This window comes from Drosophila nasuta, chromosome X, assembly GCF_023558535.2.
Source record: "Drosophila nasuta strain 15112-1781.00 chromosome X, ASM2355853v1, whole genome shotgun sequence".
NCBI classification, from domain to species: domain Eukaryota; kingdom Metazoa; phylum Arthropoda; class Insecta; order Diptera; family Drosophilidae; genus Drosophila; species Drosophila nasuta.
Genome location: NC_083459.1, coordinates 3,611,528 through 3,636,704, shown reverse-complemented (window position 1 = coordinate 3,636,704; position 25,177 = coordinate 3,611,528). Strand labels below are relative to the sequence as shown.

Genomic DNA, 25,177 nt, shown 5'->3' with positions numbered 1-25,177 from the left:
TTCGCTCTTTCTCACTCTCTCTCGCTCTCGCTCTTCCACTCTTCCACTGTGCGTGAATTTGCCAACAACAGACTCTGACGTATTCGATAAAGAACAGTTAGTTAGTCAAATAAAATGCACACACATATATTTGTACGCTAGTATAACAACAACCACAATAGAAACAACAACAAATCCAATACAGTGGAATCGAAACAAAGTTGTAATGCGGCGTCGCCTGCTTCCCAACGACATCAGTCGAAGTCAGACGTGGCAGGTGCTCGGTTAACTGTTTCTATTTTGCCCAACACACAGCACACAACACACACAGTGCCTGAGAATTCGCGATCATCGTCATCAGCATCATAATAATATAAAAAGTTAATTTTTTTGTTTTATTAATTCGTTTTTAATAAGCCACCAAGCCAGCTGCTTCGATTATTGTTATTGTTATATACGTTTTTTTTTTTATTGTGCATAGTTTTGCATAAATACCTTGAAGTTAACGTTGAAGCATATTTTTAAAATACTGTTTTTATTGTGTACTCGAACCTCGCTCAATGTTCAGACGTGATAGTTTTCATTAATTGAATTGTACTGTATTATTATTATTATTTCGTCAATCGCTTCGAATCCAAAGGTGTCAAAATGAGGTAAGTGTTGAGAGAGAATTCTTCGATCTATGCAAAAAAAAAAAAACTTATTGTATCTTGAGCGGCATCTATTATTGATCTGGCCAAGTGCAACAGTGAGCGCTAGAAGTTTTCGCTAAAAGCGTTAGTTTTATTAAAACAATTTCTTTAAATATTTACATTTTTAAATTCGTTTTTTTTTTATTAATATGTACTTCATTTCTTTGCATATCTAAAAATACCATTAATAACTCTATTAAGTGCAATTTTTACGATATTTGCAACGCTTCGTTTTGTATAACTGCAAATTATTTCTGCTTATTAAAGCATTTTTTTTTTGTGTTTGTTTTTTTCGCTGAATCTGTGAATGAGTTGTTTGATGTATCTGGCATGTTAGTTAGGGTTGTGAAACTAAAATGCTTTATCACCGAATTTCGTATGATAAATTGAGAAGCAAGAATAACACGCTGAAGATGAAAACAAAAAAACAAAACAGGTAAAATAGACGTTGTACCTGAGAGAAACACGAACAATCATAGGAATGTTGCGATTGTATACCCTGTAACTTAGCACACCAAGAGTGGGTAGTCTGAACTGATGTCACATTCAACTTCTTAGAAGTTTTTTTTTTACTGTTCTGTGGTTAGTCAATGTAAATAGAATTACATTCTTTGTGGTTGAAGTGATGATTAAACTCCATTATCTGTAGTATAGGGTATATTTGTAGCCTATTACTTGTTCGTACTAATTATAACGTACATGTCATTAAAGGAAATTACATTTCCACCGCATGTTATCAGAGGAACCAGGAAAAGGAGTAATTATAGTTGCCCCACAAACGATTCCTAACTTTGAGTCTTTTGTTTTCTCTGATTATTTTATTGTTTTGCCCCTCGCTGTAGTGTTGTTTGTGTTTTTATCAACTCGCAGCTGTCGAAACCTGTTGAATTAAGCAATTTTACAGTCCAAATTGTCGCGGTTAATTGGCCAGTATAAGATACATACCCGCTAGATATGGCCATATCTCTGAATGAGGTACAAACCGAGAACCAAGAATTTACGATACTCGTGTGTGCTTTGAAAATATTTGCAGAAAGCGGATTATTATGCCGCTTAGCGGGTGCCATTTATGGATATACTCATATACAAAGTATAAGTACTTTATAGAAATACCAAATAGCCCGAGATAAGATTAAGATCAGCAATGCTAAGTTATTATATGTATCGTTAAGAATTAAGAATTTAACGTTTTACAACGGGATCGTAAAAACTTTGACCAGATGCGATAAGTAGATCCATAATATTTGTCATAAATAATTATTGCATCTCGAAATACTTTTTTGGTTTTTTCATTTTTGCAGGAAATTTAAGAATTTTTTTTAATGAATGCCTTAATCAGCGAACAATAATGCGAATGAAATTATAGAGCAATTAAATTTTTTGGATTTGAAATACAACACGGTTCAATAATTATCAAACGTGTCATTAAACGAGTATCGTATTATTATTCTGCTTTTATTATTCACAATAAATAATCTTTTTTTCGCTCGCTCTCTCTCGCACCCGAAAACAACAACAAAACTAATAATGCAAAAGCAAAGCAAAATAAATAATAACAAATACAACAAAGAAAAAAAACCTGTCAGCAATAATTATTTGCTTGAAAGCCCACACATATTGGAAGAGTTTCTGGACATGCTGATCCGCATTAAATCTATTTGTTTTTTATCGACTGCCTGAAATTGAAATTTTTGTTCAAATATTTCCCTTTGTATTGATTTGTTGATTCATAAATTTTTCTTTGAAATTTATTGTATTTTTACAAAAGTAAAGGGTATAAAATATGTGTCTAAAATCACGCCTCTAAAAGATTTGTTGCTACTTAAATTTATTACAAGTTTGATCTGAATGAATTTTATATTATAATGAATACTTCAATTTACGTTATTATTATAAAATTTAGTTAAAATAAACCTGTTTATTTAGTAGATTTGAACTGGATTAAATTTAGCATTTCACATAATATAAATGAATGCTTTAAATTATGTTGAATAATCCAAAATTTTAGTTTGTTTAATTTATATTGTATTAAATTTTCCAATTTATATAATATAAATGGATAAATTAATGCTTTAATTTATGTTGAATATTTCTAGATATGTTTGAAATGTAGATAAAAGAAAATAGGTTATTTATCAGATTTTGTCTGTATTGATTTTCCACTTCATCAAAGATTTCTATTCAAGAGCTTTTCTAGTACACTTTAATTGAATGTCAAGGGCAAATAAAAAGCAACAATGAATTGCGAATACTGTAAAGTTACAGCACTAAACACTAAACAGTTGCACTTACCTTTTCAACCGGTTGCGTTTACTATTTTCTATACTATAGAGCACTCTACTACAATATACGAGTATATTGGCAATTGGTTAAGTCGGTGACGTCGAGAAGTTGCCAACTTATCTTTATGACAACATTTAACATTTCAAAGAAAAGTAAAATATTAACGATAATTAACGCTAATTGCGTACTAAGTATTTGACAACAAAAAACCTATAAAAAAACAGACGTCTAACAATTTATATTTATTTGTGAATCGTATAACCAGAGAATATTGTATATTATGTATTTATGTTAGATCTGATACCAGCTTTATTTGAATGCTACATAAAAATGCTTTGACATTTTCGATTGTCGTTTTCTAATTTAAACAGTCGTAAAAGAAAACCACTTGATTCTCCGAAATACTTTTAATAGAAATCCATTTTTAAATTTTCGTATAATTATTGGAGAGTAGCATTAGCATCGGGCAATCGAGTTTATTGACGCAAAGATAACGTAATTAATTGGGAATTCTCAAGTGATTTCTCAATTAGTGGAATTTAAATTCGCCTCATTTGTTCTGATACAGTTAGCTGGCGATAAAATCGAAGTACTTAATGGGCAGTAGTAACTTTATATACATATATTTACGTAACAAAGGTGCTGACGATTAGATCGTAATGGTTTTTTGTAAGGCCTATTTCACGTGCCGCTGCTACACAGGAGCCGCTTTAGATAAGGAATATCGTAAAATGTATGTGAGCATAATTGCATAAATAAACTCATATATAGCACTAAATAGTTTTGACCGGATGTTGAAAGCTACCGAAATGCAAAATGGTCATAAAAACTTTTATGATGTGGGAATATCGTATCGTCTATCGTATCGCAAGCGACCAAAGTTCAGCATAAATAACCCGTTGCGATAGTTCTTCATTCATGGATAACCTTTTGAAGGTTTCAATGAATGATTTTAATGAACGGGCGGCGAAAGTTACTGAAGTTCCAAAAGTCATAAAACCTTAACAATGTGGGAATATCGTATCGTCTATCGTATAAGCCATTGATATAGCTAAATTTCAGAAGGTTTCAATGAATGATTTCAATGAATGGGCAGCAAAAGTTACTGAAGTTCCAAAAGTCATAAAACCTTAACAATGTGGGAATATCGTATCGTCTATCGTATAAGCCATTGATATAGCTCTGATATAGCTCTTCATTAATGGCTAAATTTCAGAAGGTTTCAATGAATGATTTTAATGAACGGGCGGCAAAAGGTAATAAAACTGGGAATATCGTAGCGTCTCTGGTATCGTATCGTAGGTGGGCAAAGCTCACTTAAATAAGCCATTACTATTGTATCATATATTTTTTAATGAATTTGTGTCTATAGCTACTGATATACGGAAAGTCATAAAACCTTAACAATGTGGGAGTATCGTATCGTCTATCGTATAAGCCATTGATATAGCTCTTCATTAATGGCTAAATTTCAGAAGGTTTCAATGAATGATTTTAATGAACGGGCGGCAAAAGTTACTGAAATACGAAAAGTCATAAAATTTTAACAATGTGGAAATATCGTATCGTCTATCGTATCGCTGGCGACCAAAGTTCGAATTAACAATCCATTACTAAAGTTCTCCATTAATGTCTAACCTTCTGAAGGCTTCAATGAATGATTTCAATGAACGTAAGGCGAAAAGTAAAACAATTGGGAATATCGTAGCGACTCTGGTATCGTATCGTAAGTGAGATGAAACTCACATAAGTAAACCATTACTATAGTTCCATATATGGAGGTAGGTAAATTTCTAAAGGAATGAATGAAATAATTCTATGAATGGATAATAAAAGCTACTGAAATGAAAAAGTTGTAAAACTTCAATAATGTGGGAATATCGTAACGTTCTATGGTAAAACTCGACTCTGGTATCGTATCGTACCAGTATAGGTTTATATATAGGTAAATTTCTACAAGTTTTCAATGAAAGACTTCAATGAACGGATGTCGAAAGCCACTGAAATACCAAAGAGTCGTAAATCTTCAGTGATGTGGGAATATCGTATCGTCCTAACGTAAAAACCGCCTCTGGTATCGTGCCGTAGGTGGGGCAAAGCTCACATAAATAAGCCATTATCGTAGTTATTAATGGATTAAGTCGCATTTACGACCTACGTGACGATAGAGGATGAATTGCAGAAAATATCGTGCAAAATTTAATCTGCAGACTAGATCAAGTTTTGCACCACGAATAGGTCAGACAATGACTGGGCATTAATCGAGAAACCACTAGAAAGTAAACACTTAAACCCAATTACGGTGCCTTCACATATGAGTCGCGTGCTTCACATTTTGCACCTTCGTCGCCCCTTCGACCGCGCAACGACGACGCTGACGAAAAAAATCGGCGCTAATAATAATAATACAAAATTGCTTGTTAATGGAGCTTGTCGAGTTTTACGATCCACAATTCGCATCTTTCTGAACGACATTATCTGAAACGAAACGCAGCGAAACGAAAAAAAAAAAAGAATTATTATCTGACAAAAAAATACGAACGTAGTACTACTGATAAGTTCTTATATTATTGCCTGCTTTGGACTTGGATGTGCGCGGGGTCTTGAAAGACCGACCGACCGACCACAAGACCCAGCCAGACCCCATATTAAAGTTGCTAGACGTAGATATTTGTTGTTATTGTTTGCTTTTGAAAATGTCATGGTACTTGAGAAAGGTCTCTAATTTTAGCTGACTTTCGGATTGTCATTGTCATCGAAATATTATCTTAAAAGTGACTTTTCAATTAACGATTCTCGACTATATATTATCCCAATATGCACATAGAACACGTACATATGTTATCTGATTTGTGTCTCTTGTAACTATCTCTCTCCCTCATGCTCATGCTCTTCAAGGTCTGCAATGAGTTGTAGTTTTTTCTGTTTTTTTTTCATTTAGAGCACATGATGTGGGCTGCTGATATCCTTAGTGTACACTGCATTTCTAAGCCATTTAATCTGCAACGCTTGTCATTATAAAATCTGAACACCTGTCTAGCCGTGACGTGACTAATGTCTTTACGCAAATTTACTGCACGTGCAGCGCAAAAAAAAACCCCAAGCGAATAGAAAAACCAAAATGTATGAGGTGGAGGAGATGATGTTGTTGTCATCGTCTACGGAAATTGGAAATAAACTAAAAGAGAACGTGACAATTAAGAACTTGACAACATTACTTCGATATACAAAATCTGAAATCCAAATATTTAAAGATTCATCATTTAATAGCTTTACAATCTAAAGTGAGATTTTTTTTTGTTAATATTATTTTCTGTATTGACTATTAATTATTTTAAAGATTTTCGAAATTTCAACAAATATTTCTATAAACTAAAAGAGAACGTGACAATTAAGAACTCGCCAACATTACTTCGATATACAAAATCTGAAATCCAAATTGTGCGATGATAAATAAAGATTCAACATTTGAGAGCTTTACAATTTAAAGTGTGATTTACAATATTTTTTTGTAAATATTATTTTATTTATTGACTATTTATTATTTTAGAAATCAAATCGAATATCATTTATTGCATTTACTATAATAGAAATCTGAAATCAAATATAGTGCGATCAAAAATAAAGATTTATCATTTAATTAACTACAATTTAAAGTCAGATTTCCATTTTTTTGCTGTAAATATTACCTGTTGAATTTACTAGGAATAAATTTACAAACAAATTCGCAATTTTAAAAATTGTAGTAAATATTACTTGTTGCATTTATTATTAATTATTTTACAAATCAATTCGGGATTTTAGAAATTTGAAATATTTTTTTCTGCATTCATTATAAAACAAATCTGAAATCAAAGAAATGCGATGATAAATAAAGATTTATCATTTAATTCTTTACAATTTAAAGTGAGATTTATCATTTTATTTTTACATTCAATATTTAAAAATTGAATATTGTAAATTAATGACACCTTTTTAAAATCTCTAAAATCCTATTGCCTATTTAATTCTTAAAGAATTTTATAAAGATTTTTTTAAGCATTTTTCCTAAAAACTACTTTTTCATTCACTATTTAATTATTTTCAAAAGTAAATAACATAGATGTTTTAAAATTTTTTCTAAATAAAAACAAGATTTTTTTTTGCGTTTACTATTTCTATTAAATTTATATAGACTTTGGAATCAGGCAAAAAAAAAAACAATTATTTCTGAATTAACTTTACAAATTAACAATTTTACTAAATATTCTTTTTATAAATGAAATTTTTCCATACAATTTTAACTTAAAAAATATAGATTTTAGAAATTTTTCAATATATTCTTTACAAATTGAAATAAAATTTGTCAGAAATTTTACCAAACATTACTTTATAAACGAAAAGGTGTTTTCCATTCACCATTAATTATTTTTAAAATTAAACATAAAGATTTTAGAAATTTTACAAAATATTTTTTAAAAATGAAATAATTCTTTTAATGAAATACAATGTTTGCAAATTTTACTAAATACTATATAAGTTTTTCCATTTACTATTCAATTAACAAAAAAATTGAATACAAATTTTCGAAATTAAATTTACAAAAAATATATTTCGAATTTCTACTAAGCATTGCAATCACTTTAAATTTTCTCCATTCACTATGTGTAATGTCAATTCCAATGACAACAATGACACGACTTGATATTGAAATTCCGGAATCACCGAATCAGTTGAATCAGCTTTCAAAAAAAAAAGTACACATTGAATAAAAATAGAAAAAGTTGAATTGTTAAAGTAGTTTTAAGTTGTTTCGTTTATTGAGTCTAGTTTTGTTGTGTTTTTTTTGTTCACCCCCATCCATTAAAAAAAAAAGAAGGGTATACACTGTGAGTGTGCCAAGCTGCTCCAACTGTGTACACAATAATAATAAACAACAATAACAACAACAACAACAGCAAAGAAAAAAAATAAATACAATCAATCAAAATGGAAACAGAAATCGCTTAATCAGAAGCGATTATCGAATCATCAGCTGTACATCGAATTGGCCACTCAATAATAAAATCGCTGCTCAAGCACTTGGAGAGCCTCCACTTGAGAGCACACCGAGCTGGCCAATCTGATTATGGCCCGATAATGATACAACGTAACTAATAATAATAATATTATTATTATTGTGTGTATTCCTTACAGATTCATACTAAGCAAGAAGTTCGTTATATGGCTGGTGATTGCCGCCCTAATGGTCACGGGTTTGACACTGGGCCTCGTCTTTGGTTTAAGATCGCGTGAGACGCGATACATCACTGGCGCCGTCGTCTCCAATGGCATCGGTTGTGCCGAGGTCGGTGGCACTATGCTCAAGGATGGCGGCTCCGCTGTGGATGCTGCGATTGCCACGCTCCTCTGCGAGGGCATCATGTTGCCCCATTCGATGGGCATTGGCGGCGGTTTTGTGGCCACGATTTACACGCGACGCACTCGGAAAGTGGAGACGGTGATTGCCCGCGAATCGGCGCCAGCTGCTGCCCATAAGGAGATGTTTGTGGGTCAGGAGTCGGTGACGGGTGCCACGGCGGGCGCTGTGCCCGGCGAGATTCTTGGCTATTGGGAGATGCATCAGAAGTACGGACGTCTGCCGTGGAAGAATCTCTTTCAGCCATCGATAAAATTGGCACGCGAAGGACATGTGGTGTCGCGTTATTTGGCCGCTGCGATTAAATCGAGACTCACCCAAATCCAAAATGATCCGGGACTTTCGCAAATGTTCCTCAACGAGCAGGGCGAGCCCTATGAGGAGCATGATTATATGAAGCGCACCTCGTTGGCCAATACGCTCGAGCGAATTGCCAACAATGGAGCTGGCGAGATTTACGATGGCGGCGAGACGGGCGTCAAGTTTGTCGAGGATATTCAGAAACTGGGTGGTATTATCACCGTGGATGATCTTAAGAACTTCAAGTGAGTAACTGATGCGAAAAGTCGCACTTATATTGAAAGCACATTAAAAGAAGCGTAAAACTATGTAGTTTGCACATAAACATCGTCTTGCTTAAAATTTCGTCTATGTATTTAAGCGGCTTTATTTTGAAAGGCCAAAAAGTCGCACTTATATTCAAAGCACATTAAAATAAGCTTAAAGCTTGTTTGCACATTAACTTCGTCATGATTAAAATTTTTTTGAAGTCTTGTAATCGGCTTTATTTTGAAAGCACATTAGAGGAAGCTTAAAGCTCATTTACTCCCTCTTAAGTTGCTTACAAATTAATCAAAGAATAATAGCTCTTTTAATTTGAAAGCACATTAAAAGAAGCATTACAGTTTAAAGTTTGCTTACTCTCTTTTGAGTTGCTTACAAATTCTTCGACGATTAAAAGATGATTTATTCATTTGCTTACACATTGTTCGAAGACTAAGGGCTGTTTTATTTTGAAAGCACGTTAAAATAAGCTTAAAGCTCGTTTACACATTAACTCCGACTTGCTTACAATTTCGTCGAAGTCTTTAAGCGGCTTTATTTTGAAAGCACATTAAACGAAGCTTAAAGCTCATTTACTCCCTATTAAGTTGCTTCAACACAGTCTTGCTTAAAATTTCGTCTATGTATTTAAGTGCCTTAGAACTTAAAGTTCATTTACTTATAAACTCTTTAATTGCTTACAAATTCTTCGAAGACTACAAGTTGTATTGTTATGAAAGCACATTAAAAGAAGCTTTGCAGAGTAAAGCTCATTTGTCCGTAGACTCTCTCCTGCTTACAAATTCTTCGAAATTCTCAACCTGCTTCGCTTTCAACTACTTTTTGAGCTCAGCAATACTCCAGAAAAGCTTTAGGCTTCGTTAAAAGTATTTAAAAGCTTACAGCTGCTTTGTAAAGCTTTAAGCTTATTTAAACGAAAGCTTTAATAGGCTTTATTTTTAACTACTTTGTTAGCATTTTAACAAATCACCTTCAATCAGTTTACAAGAATTCTGGTTAGTTCTTTATAACGGATATAGTCTGTAGTTGCATAATACGATTAGTAATCCTCATCGTTGTCGCTCCCTGTTCACCACTGGATAAGTTACCAAGTACCATAAACGAATATAGAATATATATTTGATTTATCGCTTACAGAGTGCGCTGGGAAAGCGATGGTCATATCTCGGCCAATGTAACAGGTGGCTTCACGCTCTACACGACGCCTCTGCCCTCGAGTGGTCCTGTCCTGGCCTTCATACTGAATGTGATGAGCGAATTGTATGCGAGTGACGAAGCCGTCTATTGGCAGCGTGCGGTGGAGACCTTCAAGCATGCTTACGGTCAGCGCACCAATCTGGGTGACTATGAGAACGATCCGGAGTATGGTGACAGCATTAAGGAGCAGCTGGAGAAGATCCTGGGCGATGAGTTGGCCACGAGTGTGCGACAATTGATCAAGGATGATTCGACGTCACAGGATTTTGTGCATTACGGTGGAAATTTCACTGTTGAACCCGATCATGGCACAGCGCATATGAATGTGCTGGCTGCCAATGGTGATGCCGTCTCGATAACGAGCACAATTAACACATAGTAAGTCTATCGATCAGTGCTTATCGATAACAAGTTGTAAACTCAAATATCTTCCCGACAGCTTTGGCTCCAAGGTGGCATCACCACAAACGGGAATTATCTTGAACGATGAGATGGACGATTTCTCCACGCCAGGCGTCATCAACGGCTTTGGTGTGCCAGCGTCGCCCGCGAATTACATTTATCCACACAAGCGTCCCATGTCTTCGATGAATCCTTGCATCATTGTCGATGCCAATGGCGATGTGCGTCTACTTGTCGGTGCTGCTGGCGGCACCAAGATCACAACGAGTGTGGCAGCGGTAATTATTTCATTTCTTTTAGAATTTCCATCTGCAGCAAACTTCGGTTGTTTCAATTTTCTCATTTCGAGTCACAACTGCAGCCAACTTCACTTTACGTTCCTCTACAACGTTCGATTATTAATCGATAACATTGTTTACTTTAGGTAATAATGAAGTATCTCATACGTCACGAGGGCATGAACCGGGCTGTCAATGATGGTCGGCTGCATCATCAGTTGATACCGATGGTGGTCGACTATGAGGAAGATGTCAGTGAGGAGATTATCGAATATCTGAGAAAGGTCGGACACGTGATGACCGATAATCCCGGCGATGGTGGATTTGCGGCTGTGACCGCAATTGGTGCGCTCAATGAGCCGGAGCCATTCTTTGATCGCCGTCGAGTTGGCAGCGTTCTCACCGTAACGGCGACAAACAAAATGCAGCATTAGTGCGTTGATGTCGCTAACAGAAGCGTTCGAATGGGCATATATGTATGATTGTACATACATATGTATATACAATATATATATGCTGAATGGCCCGATTGGCGATTTGCCATTTTATTTATTGAACTATAATTCTAGTATATAAAACATGTATAGTTAACGCGACCTGTAAATATGTTAACTGGGAACTCTGTACACATGTATACATACACCCCTTCCCACCCCACATATATAATTATTAATTGTAAAATTTTGTAATGTATAAAAATGATGTAAATAAATAAATGTTAATTCTCGAATCTCGCAACGTCTTTGCTCATCTGCTGCACAAACAGAATCGAATTGCGCCCACATTTTAAATAAACAACGTATTGCGTAAGGTTTTACGTAGCGCAAACAAACAATGAAATACGCAACGTAAGCAAAAGCAAAAAATACTAAAATCAGAAGATTTTGTGTATTGATTTTAGCTACCGCTGTGGGCAACAGATGGCGCATGTGTGTATGTGTAGAAAAACGTTATACGCGTGGCAAGCACTAGAGGGTGGAATAGAAAAAAATATTTAGATTTCACTTAACATAAGCGTTACTATAAAAGAGCGTTTTTATTAAGAACAGCTAAAATGTAATTTTGAAAATATTAAAAAGTTCATAATAATGTATTTATTATGTATGTAGTTGCATTAAATAATCGATAATGAATTTATCGATGCTTTGTCCCTTTGTGTGCATTAAATATCGATGTTAAATTTGGTATATTCCATCGACGTGTATTTCAGTAATATTGCTTGTGGTCACACACCGACAAATAAAACAGTGTTTACCACATATAAGTACGCATTTCTTTTCTAATAAATGAATTTCTTATATTATTAACTGTAAGAAAGCATCGATGCTCGGCATATAAAAATCGATGTTTTAACAATTTTTTAAAACATCGATGCATCGACTTTGCCATCGATGTTTCGCCACCTCTACTTGGTTGTTTTCTTTTTGTTTACGTTTACACCGCAAACTGTATTTATTGTGTGCATTACAAGTGCAAACGTTGCGCGCATCGTTGGCCAGTTGTTATTGTGTGCTACAGTGTAAACGCGAAAGCTCGTCTAAAATTCGCATTGAACCCGAATGACATTTAACAAAACAAGAAGTAACAGAAAAAAAAGGTGTTACTTATTTAGCCGCTAGTACGCTTATACGTTCATTTCTCATTATCGACGATTGCCTTTTGATCGTCGCTTTCGCAGCGGCGGCTTCGGCACCTTACTCACCTGGTTCTACATACTTCTCACGCATACAAACAAACGTGGCCGCATACACTCGCACACACACACGCACGCACACTAATAGTCACTTACTTTCAGATTCACACACAAAAAGAATCTCACACAACACATTGACAGCAATTCGTGCATTGACATTAACATCACATCGAGAGCAGCCGAAAAAAGCAAAGCAAGAAAGAAGGCAACAAAAAAAATAGAAATTCCTCAGTAACTGCTGAGCGGCGGTTTGACTAATTCGATAGATAAATATTATATTGTTTGCTGGGCAGTCACTGCCACAGTTACATTGTATCGCTGCGACGCCGACGTCGTCGTCGACACGTCAACAGTATTGAACTTGGCATCGAATTGTTTGTAAGCAAAGCCGCTATTTAAGAATCAAAATTAAGAAAGATGCGTGTGAGCAACATACGCAGCGGACGGATTTGCCGCCTTGTGCTTTGTCTGCTGGTCATCTTGCCGCTGCTCTATCTGCTGGCCAACTGGAGTGACCATCACAAGCGTGTCCAGGAGGCGTATCACATGCGCTTCGGCGGTCCCAAATTCAGTCATCAGCGTCTCGAGAATCGGCCACGTGAACAGCCCAAGTTGGTGGAAGGTAAGTGCAACACACACACACTAACACACACACACACACACACACACATACTTAGGGCCAGTAAATTTTTTAACTGCTCGTCTTCAGTTGGAAGTTTAAACAGCTGTCGCTGCACTTGCATTTGACTGTTCTACTATGGCTATCTGGCAAATACACTCGTTACAGTAGACACTCGCTGAGCAGAACCACTTAGTATTCAAAGCAATTATAATTCTATCAGTATCTTCAGATATCTGAATGAACTTGCTGCTCAGAAAGAAATATATAATATTGATAATGCCTATCGAAAAGATTTGTTTAGCAACCACTTTAATTAAAAGATAATTATATTCAGTTTTTTTTTTTAATTATAATATTGATAAGATTATACAATTTGACCGAAACTCATGGAAAAATGTTACAGTTTTTTAAATGTCACTAAATTATTGCTAATTATATTTAAGAGTTGGTTTCCAAAATTGACCACTTACTATATTTGGGAATAGTGAGTTTAGATAAGATGCGATGAAATTGTTGAAGGTAAATTTAAGAATTTTAAAGAATTAATATACATATCTAGTGCTATAATTATTTTACTTTTTCAAGAACTTCCAAAAAATGAATGTTTTAAAAATTAGAATAGTCTTGCAATCGCATCTTATTTAAACTTACCATTTAAAACTATTTCTTTCTTGAACTTTTTCATTCTTAAGCTGATTCTAATTTCTAAAAAATTTCAATCACAAAAAAATTATTTGAAAATAATTATACAATGGACTTTACTTTTATAAAAAAAATGTAACATATAACTTGTAATATAGAAATTTATTTTCTCAAATTACAATCGAATTGAAACGAATTCTAATTTGGTTCTTTTTTGCTTACAGGTCTGGGTAACTTTGAGCCCAAGGATCTGAAGCCACGCACGGGTCCAGGAGAGAATGGCGATGCTCACACGCTGTCGCCGGACAAGAAGAATGTGGCGGATGCTTCAGAGATGGAGTATGGCATGAATATTGCCTGCTCCGATGAGATATCGATGCATCGTGCAGTGCGCGATACGCGACTCGAGGAGTGCAAGCATTGGGATTATCCATATGATTTGCCCACAACAAGTGTGATTATTGTATTCCATAATGAGGGCTTCTCGGTGTTGATGCGCACCGTGCATTCGGTTATTGATCGTTCCCCCAAGCATGTGCTGCATGAAATCATTTTGGTCGATGACTTCTCCGATAAGGAGAATCTACGCACTAAACTGGACGATTACGTTGTGCAGTTCGATGGCCTGGTCAAGATCATACGCAACAAGGAGCGCGAGGGTCTCATTCGAACACGTTCCCGAGGTGCCATGGAGGCGACAGGTAAGCCAAATGTTACCATTGAATAAAATTATATATGTCTTTTATAAGGTGAATTATTATCGTCATTTTTGTATTCATAGAAATATTTAGTTATCACTAAACTTCCTTATTTTCGAAGAAGTAATCGATTTATGGTTCACATCTAGTACAAGGTCTTTTAAGGAGCATATAGTTTAAAAGGAATTAGATACGATATTACCAAAGAACCTTTTTTTAAGTTCAAAATACATATAATTTTGACATTTCATAGACACAAAAATAGTTAAAGCGAGTCGAACACAGAAACGAATTAGTTAAATAATAAAGAAGTAATCGATTGATGGTTCATAACTTGTTCAAGATCTTTTAAACATGATATAGTTTAAAACGGGATTAGATATCCTAGAAGAATGGATCATAATTTCATAGTCAAAAAAATAGTTAATGCGAGTTGAGCACTGAAACGAAACATATCTTTTAAAGATGATAGTATTTAAAAGGGATTAGATACGATATCCTAAAACAAGCGTTTTTTTTTTTAATTCAGTTTAAAATACAACTAAATTTGTAATAATTTTATAGTCAAAAAAAAAGTTAAAAGAGAGTCGAACCCTAAATAATTAAATAATAATAATAGTTTTTAAATGAATTTCCAATTTATTTTGAATTTTCACAAGTGCACAAGAGTTGGCTTTCTCTTTGTAACATACTTCCCAAGCTGTATACTCATATTGTGTTTTCCCTTCCCAGGCGAGGTCATTGTCTTCCTCGATGCGCATTGCGAGGTGAATCTGAATTGGCTGCCACCGCTGCTGGCGCCCATCTATCGGGATCGCACAGTGATGACGGTGCCCATCATCGATGGCATCGATCACAAGTCCTTCGAGTATCGTCCCGTCTATGGCAGTGACAATCATTTCCGCGGCATCTTCGAGTGGGGAATGCTGTACAAGGAGAACGAGGTGCCGCGCAGGGAGCAGCGTCGTCGTGCCCACAACTCGGAACCCTATCGTAGTCCCACACACGCCGGCGGACTGTTTGCTATCAATCGCGAATACTTCCTCGAGCTGGGAGCCTACGATCCCGGTCTGCTGGTCTGGGGTGGCGAGAACTTTGAGCTGAGCTTCAAGATTTGGCAATGTGGAGGTAGCATCGAATGGGTGCCCTGCTCCCGTGTGGGTCACGTCTATCGTGGCTTTATGCCGTACAATTTTGGAAAGCTGGCGAGCAAGAAGAAGGGTCCATTGATCACGATCAACTACAAGCGTGTGATTGAGACCTGGTTCGATGATACACACAAGGAATTCTTTTACACACGCGAGCCACTCGCGCGCTTCTTGGACATGGGCGATATCAGTGAACAGCTGGCGCTGAAGAAGCGTCTCAATTGCAAATCCTTTCAATGGTTTATGGATAACATTGCCTACGATGTCGTCGATAAGTTCCCAGCGCTGCCCGCTAACTTGCATTGGGGTGAACTGCGTTCCGTGGCCTCCGATGGCTGCCTCGACTCGATGGGACATCAGCCGCCTGCGATTATGGGTCTCTCCTATTGTCATGGCGGTGGCAACAATCAGCTGGTGCGTCTGAATGCCGTTGGCCAGCTGGGCGTCGGCGAACGTTGTGTGGAAGCGGATCGTCAGGGCATTAAGTTGGCCGTCTGTCGATTGGGCACTGTGGATGGACCCTGGAGCTACAATGAGCATACCAAACATCTGTTGCATCGTGTGCACAAAAAGTGCATGGCATTGCATCCGACGACGCAACAATTGTCGCTGGGACAATGCGATGTCAACGATGGCTATCAGAAGTGGCTCTTCAAGGAGATACGTCCTCATTGGTAGAGCAGCATCTGAAATGATGTTGATGATGAGATCCCAGCCAGGCGTTAAAGCAATATCTACACAAAAAGAAGGGTTTCAAAAGCAAACGTGCACCGGGGGATTGTGATGATGATGATAATCGGGGGTCGGGGGAATTTCGTAAGCGTGATGGAGTGGGAGAGGGAGGGAGGGAGCGAGCGATGATTGTGGGTGGGGAGAGAGGCGCCGTTTTTTAGACAAAAGGAATTTAGTGAAAATGAAAACAAATGGAATTGTTGTTGGTTTTATAACGTACATACATACGAATACGATACTTACATACATTCATATACATACATATATACATACATTTATTTTATATCGCACGACTCGAGAGTTATTTAACCAAAACGAAAACGGAATCGGGAATAGGAATGGGAATGGGAATCGGAATCGGGCCTAGGAATCGGTTTAGAGGTATAGTTGATTAATTGTGAAGAATTGTGATTTCCAGCAGATATTAAAATCGAATTCAAGAACAAATTCGTTACGCTCATTTAGGTGTCAACAAAATTGTGGTGATAATTGGAATTCTATTAAAACAGAACAAAAACCGAACAGAAACACAAATGATAATTATAAAAGCTAAGCTAATGTGTTCCATAATATCTCTATTCAGTAGAATCAACTTTTTTTTTGTGCTTATCGTATTAGCATATAATTGTATTGTATATAATTAGCTAAACCGATATCCCAGATTAACCCATTGTGTAAACATAAAAACTGTGTGCGTGTGAGCGAGTGAGAAAACGATGCACGAGAGTGAGCGAGATGGCGCATGTGGCGCTGCTGTGTGTTAGAGCGAAACAGCAAATCGTGTGTGCAATATATACATAACACATATATTAATGTATCGATATCGAACGAACGAACGAGATCGGGAACGAGAACGAGAATGTATATGCCTTTTGCTTTAGCCTTGCCAGGACTAAATTTTCCATATGAATATCAGTAATCGACTACAACTATTTTTGTGTAATATTATTACTACTACTACTTACAAAACAAATATATATGTATCTCCTATCTACATTACTCTGTAAAAACAAAACCTTATCGATATATGCCTATTTATATGTTATGCATTAATTAATACCTTTGTCTAATCTATAAGTTTCACTGCTGCCACATTCCAACAAGACTATAAAGCTCTACTTTATACGATGACTATTTGCCAAATCTTTATCTTTCTTATTTTATTTTTTATTTTTTGTATTTTGTATTTGTTGTGTTGCCTTGTTTTTGAATCAATTTTAATTTTTGAAGCAAGTCGCATTTAGTTTGTGTATGTACATAAATATATTGCAATCATATTCGAGTTGATTTGTGACGATTGAATTGATTTGTCGCTCCGAAACTCAAATTGAACAGCACACGCAGTGGCGTAATTGTATTAATTCATCTTATAGACGTGCAAGTACATATATATGTATAAATATATACAATATATATTATATATAGCGTACGCAAATCGATATACATATTAAAATATTTACATTCAAGTGTAACTCTAGAGTTATAAGTCTGAATAATGATTAGAAATAAACAAGTTTTCTAAACACTATGCAAATTTGGATTTTACGTCAATTTATGAGTATGTGTGGATGATTGATTATAGATTAAGATATATTCAGATATAAAATTGAAGATTGCTTTGATAATATGACAGAGAAATATGACGTAATATAAAAAGGAAAAGTTGAGTGGATGAAACCTGCAATGCAAAGCGGAATTATTTTTAAAATATACCAAATAATATAACACAAAGAAACTGAAATATACCGAATGTCATATTTGGTATATCGATAAAGTACTTCATTCAAAATATACCATATTGCAGTAGTTTGGACATAAAAAAGTCTTTCTTAAATAACTTTAACAATTTTTATCCGATAGCAATCAAATTCTTAGGAATCATAAATACTATAGTTACTATTCTCTGTCTAGCTTCAAATTTACGCATATCATTCAATTTTTGTCGATTTGCGAAAGCGGAAGAGGGCGTGGTGAAATTAGAAACAAATTTTATCTGCGTGCAAACATAACAAATTCTGTCGAATTTTATAGCTTCATCTCTTATAGAGTCTGAGATCTAGATATTCATACAGACAGACAGACAAAACAGACACGACAGACGGGCAGACAGACGGACGGACAGACAGACGGACAGACAAGACAGTGCGGTATTATTGTTAAAATATACCGAATAAATACCGCAAATTAACTGAAATATACCGAAGGCCATATTTGGTATATTTATAAAGTTCTACCCATTTTGAATATAAGAGCGTAGTATTATTGTTAAAATGTACCAAATTAATATACCTCAAAAATAATAATATACCAAAGGCTATATTTGGTATATTGATATAGCTATACATTCATATATAAATTGTCAGCCAAAGTAAACTAAAAACAGATTCCAGTAGGCCTAATTTCCTATACAAAGTAAGTTCTAAGTTTAATATGACTTCTAAGTTTTTATTCGTTTATTCTACGTTTTTATTTTCAGGAATTATGAAAACTATAGTTATTATTGTCTGTACCGAAATTCTAGCTTTAACAATACGCTTTCTCGATTCGATTCCATTTTTACAGATTTGCGGGGCGGAAGTGGGCGTGAAAAGAATTTAATTCAAACTTGATGTACGTGCAAGCAAATCAAGTGCTGCCGAAAAACAATTATATCTCAAACGGACCCCTTTTTGGGGTCGAACACGACAGAAAAGATAGACAAGACGAACAAGACAGACGGACGGACAGACGGACAGAACGGACGGACGGACAAAACAAACGGGCAGACAGGACGGACGGACACTTGTCGAGTGTGCTCGACTGTGGGATACCCGCTACTCATATTGAATAAAAGCAAAGTATTTCGGTATAATTTTCAAAATATGCCGAAAATACTACAAAATACTTAGAATATCGATATACTACCACATTCAAAATATACCATATACCAGATTGCCGGCCAAAGCAGCTAAGACCCCAAGTAACATAAGTAGCCGTTTTTGCCCATTCAAAAGTATTTCTTTAATAACTCTGATCGCAACAAAATTTTCAGGAATCACAACTACTACAGTAATTATTGTATACATAAATTCGCAGGGGAAGCGAATAAATCACAGCGGCAGCGAATAAATCGCGAGGGCAGCGAATAAATCGCTAGGACAGTGAATAAATCGCGAGGGCATCGAGAAAATCGCGAGGGCAGCGGAAGCGAATAGAACTGACGGACAGACAGACGGACGAAAGACACGACGGGCAGACAGACGGACAGACAGACCGACAGACAGACGGACAGATAGACAGATGGACAGATAGACGGACAGACAGACGGACAGACAGACAGATGGACAGACAGACGGACAGACAGACGGACAGACAGACGGATAGACAGACAGATGGACAGACAGACTGTTTTACAAGACTGAACAAGACTGTTTTAGAGGATTATATTCTTGAATAGACTTATTTAATATAGTTTAAAAATCTATTATTTATTTCATTTCTTTCTTCTGTGTAGGGCATTGCCAAGTACGCAAATGCCGAACTCTTGCATCCGCTTGCACCATCCTGTGCAATGTGCTGATGTGCAGTTAATTAACTGCAGTCTGACTCACACAATTGATGTGAATTGAACAATAATAATATATACTACATATAGAATGTATGTATATTTGCGGCCTTATCATTGACCCTTGTCTAATCTTGATTGACTAATTTGTTCGCAATCAAAGCTGGCGATGACGCCACTTCAAGGTGTCCAGTTCCAGGGAAGTCCTCAAGCCAACCAATTTCACAGACGCCGCTGTCCCGATAGAGTTCTGCTGAAATGTCTTAAAATAGAATCCCCACATATACACTAATAAAATAAATTATAGATTTTTGTATGTGCAGATATGTCACACAGAAGAATCATATAATATTATAGCGTGGGCCTATCTCCAAATTAGTTAAATGCTACCGTGCCACAAAACTGTCTATCAAATTGTCAGGTGCTGTTTACGTTTTTTTTTTGGTTGTTTGTTTTTGTTTTTATGATTCTGCGCCTATTTATCAGGGCAGAGAAGACGCGTATCATAACAAAAGCAAAAAGCCCACAGTTTGCTACATGTTTATGTTACCCACTCTGATTAGAACCCAATTGTTCAATTTAATTGAGTCATATGGGCTTGGCATCATACATAGCTGTAGGTATTATCAGCGGGTCATGTACCATGGTTATGAAGTTTGCTTGCGGAAAAACCACTCGAAATGGGGGGATGGCTCAGTTAGTTCACTACGAGAATAATCTAGAAAGCAGGTAAGATTTTTGTGTTTCATTTATAAAGTCTTTAAAGATAGTTTTAATAAAGAAACACTTTCAATTGAAGTCAAACTTTCTTTACTACATATTATATAACATGACTTTCTTATTTTGTGAATTTGAATTCTTTATGAAGTTTGCTTGTTTTCCAGTTAGTTACTACGAGAATAATTTAGAAAGTAGCTAGGATTTTTGTGTTTAATCTTTATAGTCTTTAAAGTTAGTTTGAATTTTGAACTGAATTCAAACTTTGTTTGCTACTAATATTTTGAATTTTTGAATTTCAATTCTTAAAGAAGGTTGTTAATAGAATAATCTATAAAGAAGTTAGGATTTTTTAATTTAATTTGTATAGTCCTTAAAGTTAGTTTTAATCAAGAAACACTTTCAATTGAATTCAAACTTTACTAATTTGATTTATTTATGAAGATTGCTTGTTTTGCAGTTAGTTAACTACGAGAATAATTTAGAAAGGATTTAGGATTAGTTAGTTTTAGTTTTATTTATAAGAAGCACTTTCAACTGCATTCAATCTTTGTTTACTACTAATAAACTGACCTCCTTATTTTATGAATTCAAATTCTTAAAGAAGATTGTTAATAGAATAAACTAGAAAGCAGTTAGGATTTTTAAATTTAATTTTTATAGCCTTAAAAGTTAGTTTCAATTAAAAGACACTTTCAACTGAATTCAAATTTTATTTACTACAAATATCTTGACTTTGCTATACTACGAATTTCGAATTCTTTTAAAATTTGTTTGCATTTCAGTTAGTTAACTTTCAACTGAATTCTAACTTTATTTGCTGCAAATATTTTGACTTCCTTACTCTACGAATTTGAATTCTTTATATGTTGCACAATTTTATAATAGGTATTTAATTTTGAATTGAATTAAAATAGGTGTCAACAACATGTGTTTAATTAGTTGAATTGTTAGAGTATTCAGATATCGTTGACTCACTGCTGAAGTAGTTCTTGTTGTTGGATTAAACGTTGTCAGTGGAAATTGTCAATTGGTGTGATAAGAGCGACGACGGTAGATTCTCGATGCGAACCGGAACCGGGGTGAAGTGCGGCGCAAAAGCAAAAACAAAAGCAAAAATCAAATCAAAGGGTTTCATTTAGTCGCCAATACTATATATAATAAACAGTTGGCACCCAATTGGTTCATTCAGCGCTCTCTACTCGTCGCAGTTGGAACGTGATAAAAGTGAAAAAAAAACAAAACATTAAACGGAATATCCTTTGGAATATAAATATATAGTAATAAACAAATAAAAATGTGCAAATTGAGCTTGTGTCTGTTGGTTGCCATCTTTGGCTGTCTGATCGCTGGCAGCTTGGCCGGTGTTAATCGTGATTCCTATGTGCATCGTGACATTATTGTGGTCAAGGATGTGCGTGACTTTGCCGCCAAGCATCCGGGTCTCAAATTGCAGCGTATGGATCGTCAACCTGTCTCGGCTCGTGCTGCTGCTGCACAATCGGTGCGTTACACACTCGGAGCACGTATCACAGGTAAGAAGACTCGATGCTTCTTGATAGTTAAGCAGAATTATCGCTGCGCTTAAAAGTAGGCAACGATTTTTGTTCGCTTTGCATGATAATTTCACCACACTTTTTTGTTGCATACTTTTAGATGATAGATTGGTTGCCCAGAACGCCGATGTTTTCAACTATGCGTCGAGCAACGATGTCAGTCTTCAGGTGACATACCCCGAAACGGGCACCGGTGCCATTGTCACCTACGTTGAGATCGTCTGCACCCAGGACAATAATGAGGGCAATGCCTTTGTGATTGCCGGCGGCATTGGACAGCGTTTCATCTCCATACTGATTGAGGCCAAGCAGACGAATTCGTTTGCTTATCAGGCTTTGTACTATGGCGTCGATTAGAAAACTATTCGCCGTAATCAATCTTGAATTTATGTTTTTCTTTGATTTAATATATATGTATGTATATACTCGTATTGTTTTTTTGCTTCTTTTGATTGTTGTGATAGCCATTAAATGATTTGATTGTAGAAAAAAAGGAACAACTATCAAGTGGTCTGTGTACTTATAAATGATATATGTACTATCCATAAATATAGTAAGTAAGCAAGCAAAGAGGTCTCGTTAATCGAGGGGCGGGCATTCGTAAATCTGTGTTCACTGACAAAATACATAAATCGATATTTGCTCACGCGCTTCCCACTTCAACACGAATACGAAACCGCAGCGAATTCATAAATAAGCGCTAAGCTCTTTGGGATATTCCGAATGGGAGATTACTCAATGGTCTCTGACATTATCAGGCGCCATCATCATTAGTGGAACTTTTTCAGCACTCACGCGACTTTCGACGCTTTTGCATGTTTTGCGTCAACAAACAACAAACAAGCTATAAATGAGATGCACGACGCATATTTCCTAGAATTTTTCGAAAGGGGAACACCTCTTAAAAATTGACTCATCAACATCGCAAAATGTTACCTAGATATAAAACATTGCTGGGAAGTTTTTGCAAAGAATATCATTTGAAAGATTCCAGACACTTTTTCTTCAGACGCACTTGAAACTTCTTATCTTAGATCATCTGACGAATAAAGGTAATAAATATTGACAGGTAAAAGTACTGTTAAGCTGATTATTGCGACGGTATTTCTATTTGCGACCAAATTGTTATATATTGCTCTTGATCCTTTTATGTACAACAACAAAAATCGAATGTTTGCAGTGTGATCGCAGGTGGAGCTAAAGAATTTAATGAATCGCGCCAAAGATCGACAGCCCTAGCTTTCTTATATTGAAAGCTATTTATTACCGATAAGCCGAGAAAGAGTGAGAGCTCTCTTTGTGCTGAGTCGGACTGACTAGTCGACACCCTAATTCACATTACCTACGATTTTAAGCCATCGACAAAAATGCAAATGCGAATTTCTCTTGCAATATGTATTTAAATTTCGAAATATTTATTTATATGTTATTTAATGAAAGATAAGCAAATGAAGAACTGAAATACGTCAAACTGATTATGGTATGGACATAGGGTATTTATGGTAGAAAGAACTCTTCAAAAGATATCAGTCAGGGCAAGTAAAATGTCGGTTGGCAGCCATTCCTCTTGATTTTCTATTTAAAAAGTGCTCATTTTCTAGATTGTTTGCTTTTGTGCGCAATTATGTACATAATATATATTCAGTATATACACGTAGAGAAGTAAGTCAAGTATCAAGGTTAAGATTGCAAAATAAAATAAAATCTATAAACACGCGCCTTGAGCAATTTAAACGCAAATCACATTACTTCCAAGCACTACAAACGCATTGATAATGGGGCAATATTTCATGTGGAATCCCAATAAATCTCTCAATAGTAAACAAATTGAATAATAGAAACAAAAACTGCATGAAATGCTCTATTTAAATGTAATCATAAATTAAGCACTAATGAATCACTTCTCACTACAATCTATGATCATAATTCTTTCCTGTTTGTGGCATTTGCCAAAACTTTAACTCTATGTGTAATGCTGATGAATAACATTTTAGAGTTATTTTTATATATTTGTAAGGAACTATGGTACTTCTGATATTCAATTGTTATTGCATAAAAAGAGCTTTTCATCACGTCACAATTCATGTTATTGGTTTTTTATGATATTTTTGGTTATTGCTGCAATTAAATTACAATCTCAATTGCGTTTGCAGACTTGCGGAAATTCGAAAAAAACGTCTTTGCAAAACGGATAAACTTATCGATATCAAGAGCACAACAGCGTGCACACGCCAAGATAAGAACTAAATGAAATTGTTTTGTTTTTATACCCGCTACCCATAAGGTAGGAAGGTTTTATAACTTTGTGAATGCAGGAAATGTATGTAACAGGCATAAAGAGTCATCTCCGACTACATAAATATATATTCTTGATCATCGTCATCAGCCGAGGCGATATAGCCAAGTCCGTCTGTCTGTCCATATGAACATCTAGATCTCAGAGACTCTAAAATATAGGGATATAATTCATTTTCAACTCAGATCGAGTTTGTTTAAAAAATCCGTCTCCACAAATTGAGTCTTGGTACAGACAATACAAGCTATAGTTTTTTATGATTCCTGATTGCGATTGGATAAAAATTGTAGAAATTATAGAAGAAATATTTTTACATAGCAAACAACTTTTACTGCAATAGGATTTTTGTTAGTTTGGCTGACAATCTGGTATATTTTGCACTCTATAGTATATTCAGAATATATTATTTTTATCAATATACCAAATACAGCCTTTGGTATATTATTAGTATTTGTATGTTATATTAATTTGGTACATTTTAACAATAATACTGCGCTCTTCTATTTAAAATGGGTAGAACTTCATAAATATACCAAATATGTCCTTCGGTATATTTCAGTTGATTTGCGGTATTTTATTTGGTATATTTTAAGAATATTACCACAGTGTTTTGCTTTTATTCGAAATGATTACCTGGTATGCCACAGTCGAGTATGCTCGATTTGTTTTTGTGGTGGGAAATTTTTATTGTGAAATTAGCAGACAATAAAAAAATGATTCAGCACAGAGAAATGAC

At 35.4% G+C, this 25,177-nt stretch overlaps 3 protein-coding genes across 4 annotated transcripts; all 3 read left to right on the top strand.

The window, feature by feature from the left end:
- Positions 1–228: 228 nt before the first annotated feature.
- On the top strand, positions 229–11,510 carry LOC132795714 (scoloptoxin SSD14). Of its 2 annotated transcripts, none has more exons than XM_060806579.1 (5): positions 229–632; positions 8,130–8,897; positions 10,054–10,491; positions 10,553–10,793; positions 10,940–11,510. In XM_060806579.1, the coding sequence occupies exons 1-5, from the start codon at positions 628–630 to the stop codon at positions 11,225–11,227; spliced, it is 1,740 nt and encodes a 579-aa protein (XP_060662562.1). In that variant the 5' UTR covers positions 229–627; the 3' UTR covers positions 11,228–11,510. The 2 variants fall into 2 exon arrangements, with proteins under 2 accessions (XP_060662562.1, XP_060662563.1); XM_060806580.1 differs by lacking the exon at positions 229–632 and adding an exon at positions 7,717–7,822.
- Positions 11,511–11,987: 477 nt separating this feature from the next.
- On the top strand, positions 11,988–16,424 carry LOC132795735 (N-acetylgalactosaminyltransferase 7). Its single transcript, XM_060806608.1, has 4 exons — positions 11,988–12,057; positions 12,589–13,108; positions 13,975–14,451; positions 15,181–16,424. The coding sequence occupies exons 2-4, from the start codon at positions 12,904–12,906 to the stop codon at positions 16,272–16,274; spliced, it is 1,776 nt and encodes a 591-aa protein (XP_060662591.1). The 5' UTR covers positions 11,988–12,057; positions 12,589–12,903; the 3' UTR covers positions 16,275–16,424.
- Positions 16,425–21,783: 5,359 nt separating this feature from the next.
- LOC132795654 (uncharacterized) lies at positions 21,784–22,576 on the top strand. Its single transcript, XM_060806511.1, has 2 exons — positions 21,784–22,124; positions 22,246–22,576. Exons 1-2 carry the CDS (start codon positions 21,887–21,889, stop codon positions 22,500–22,502), a joined length of 495 nt encoding a protein of 164 aa, XP_060662494.1. The 5' UTR covers positions 21,784–21,886; the 3' UTR covers positions 22,503–22,576.
- Positions 22,577–25,177: the final 2,601 nt, after the last annotated feature.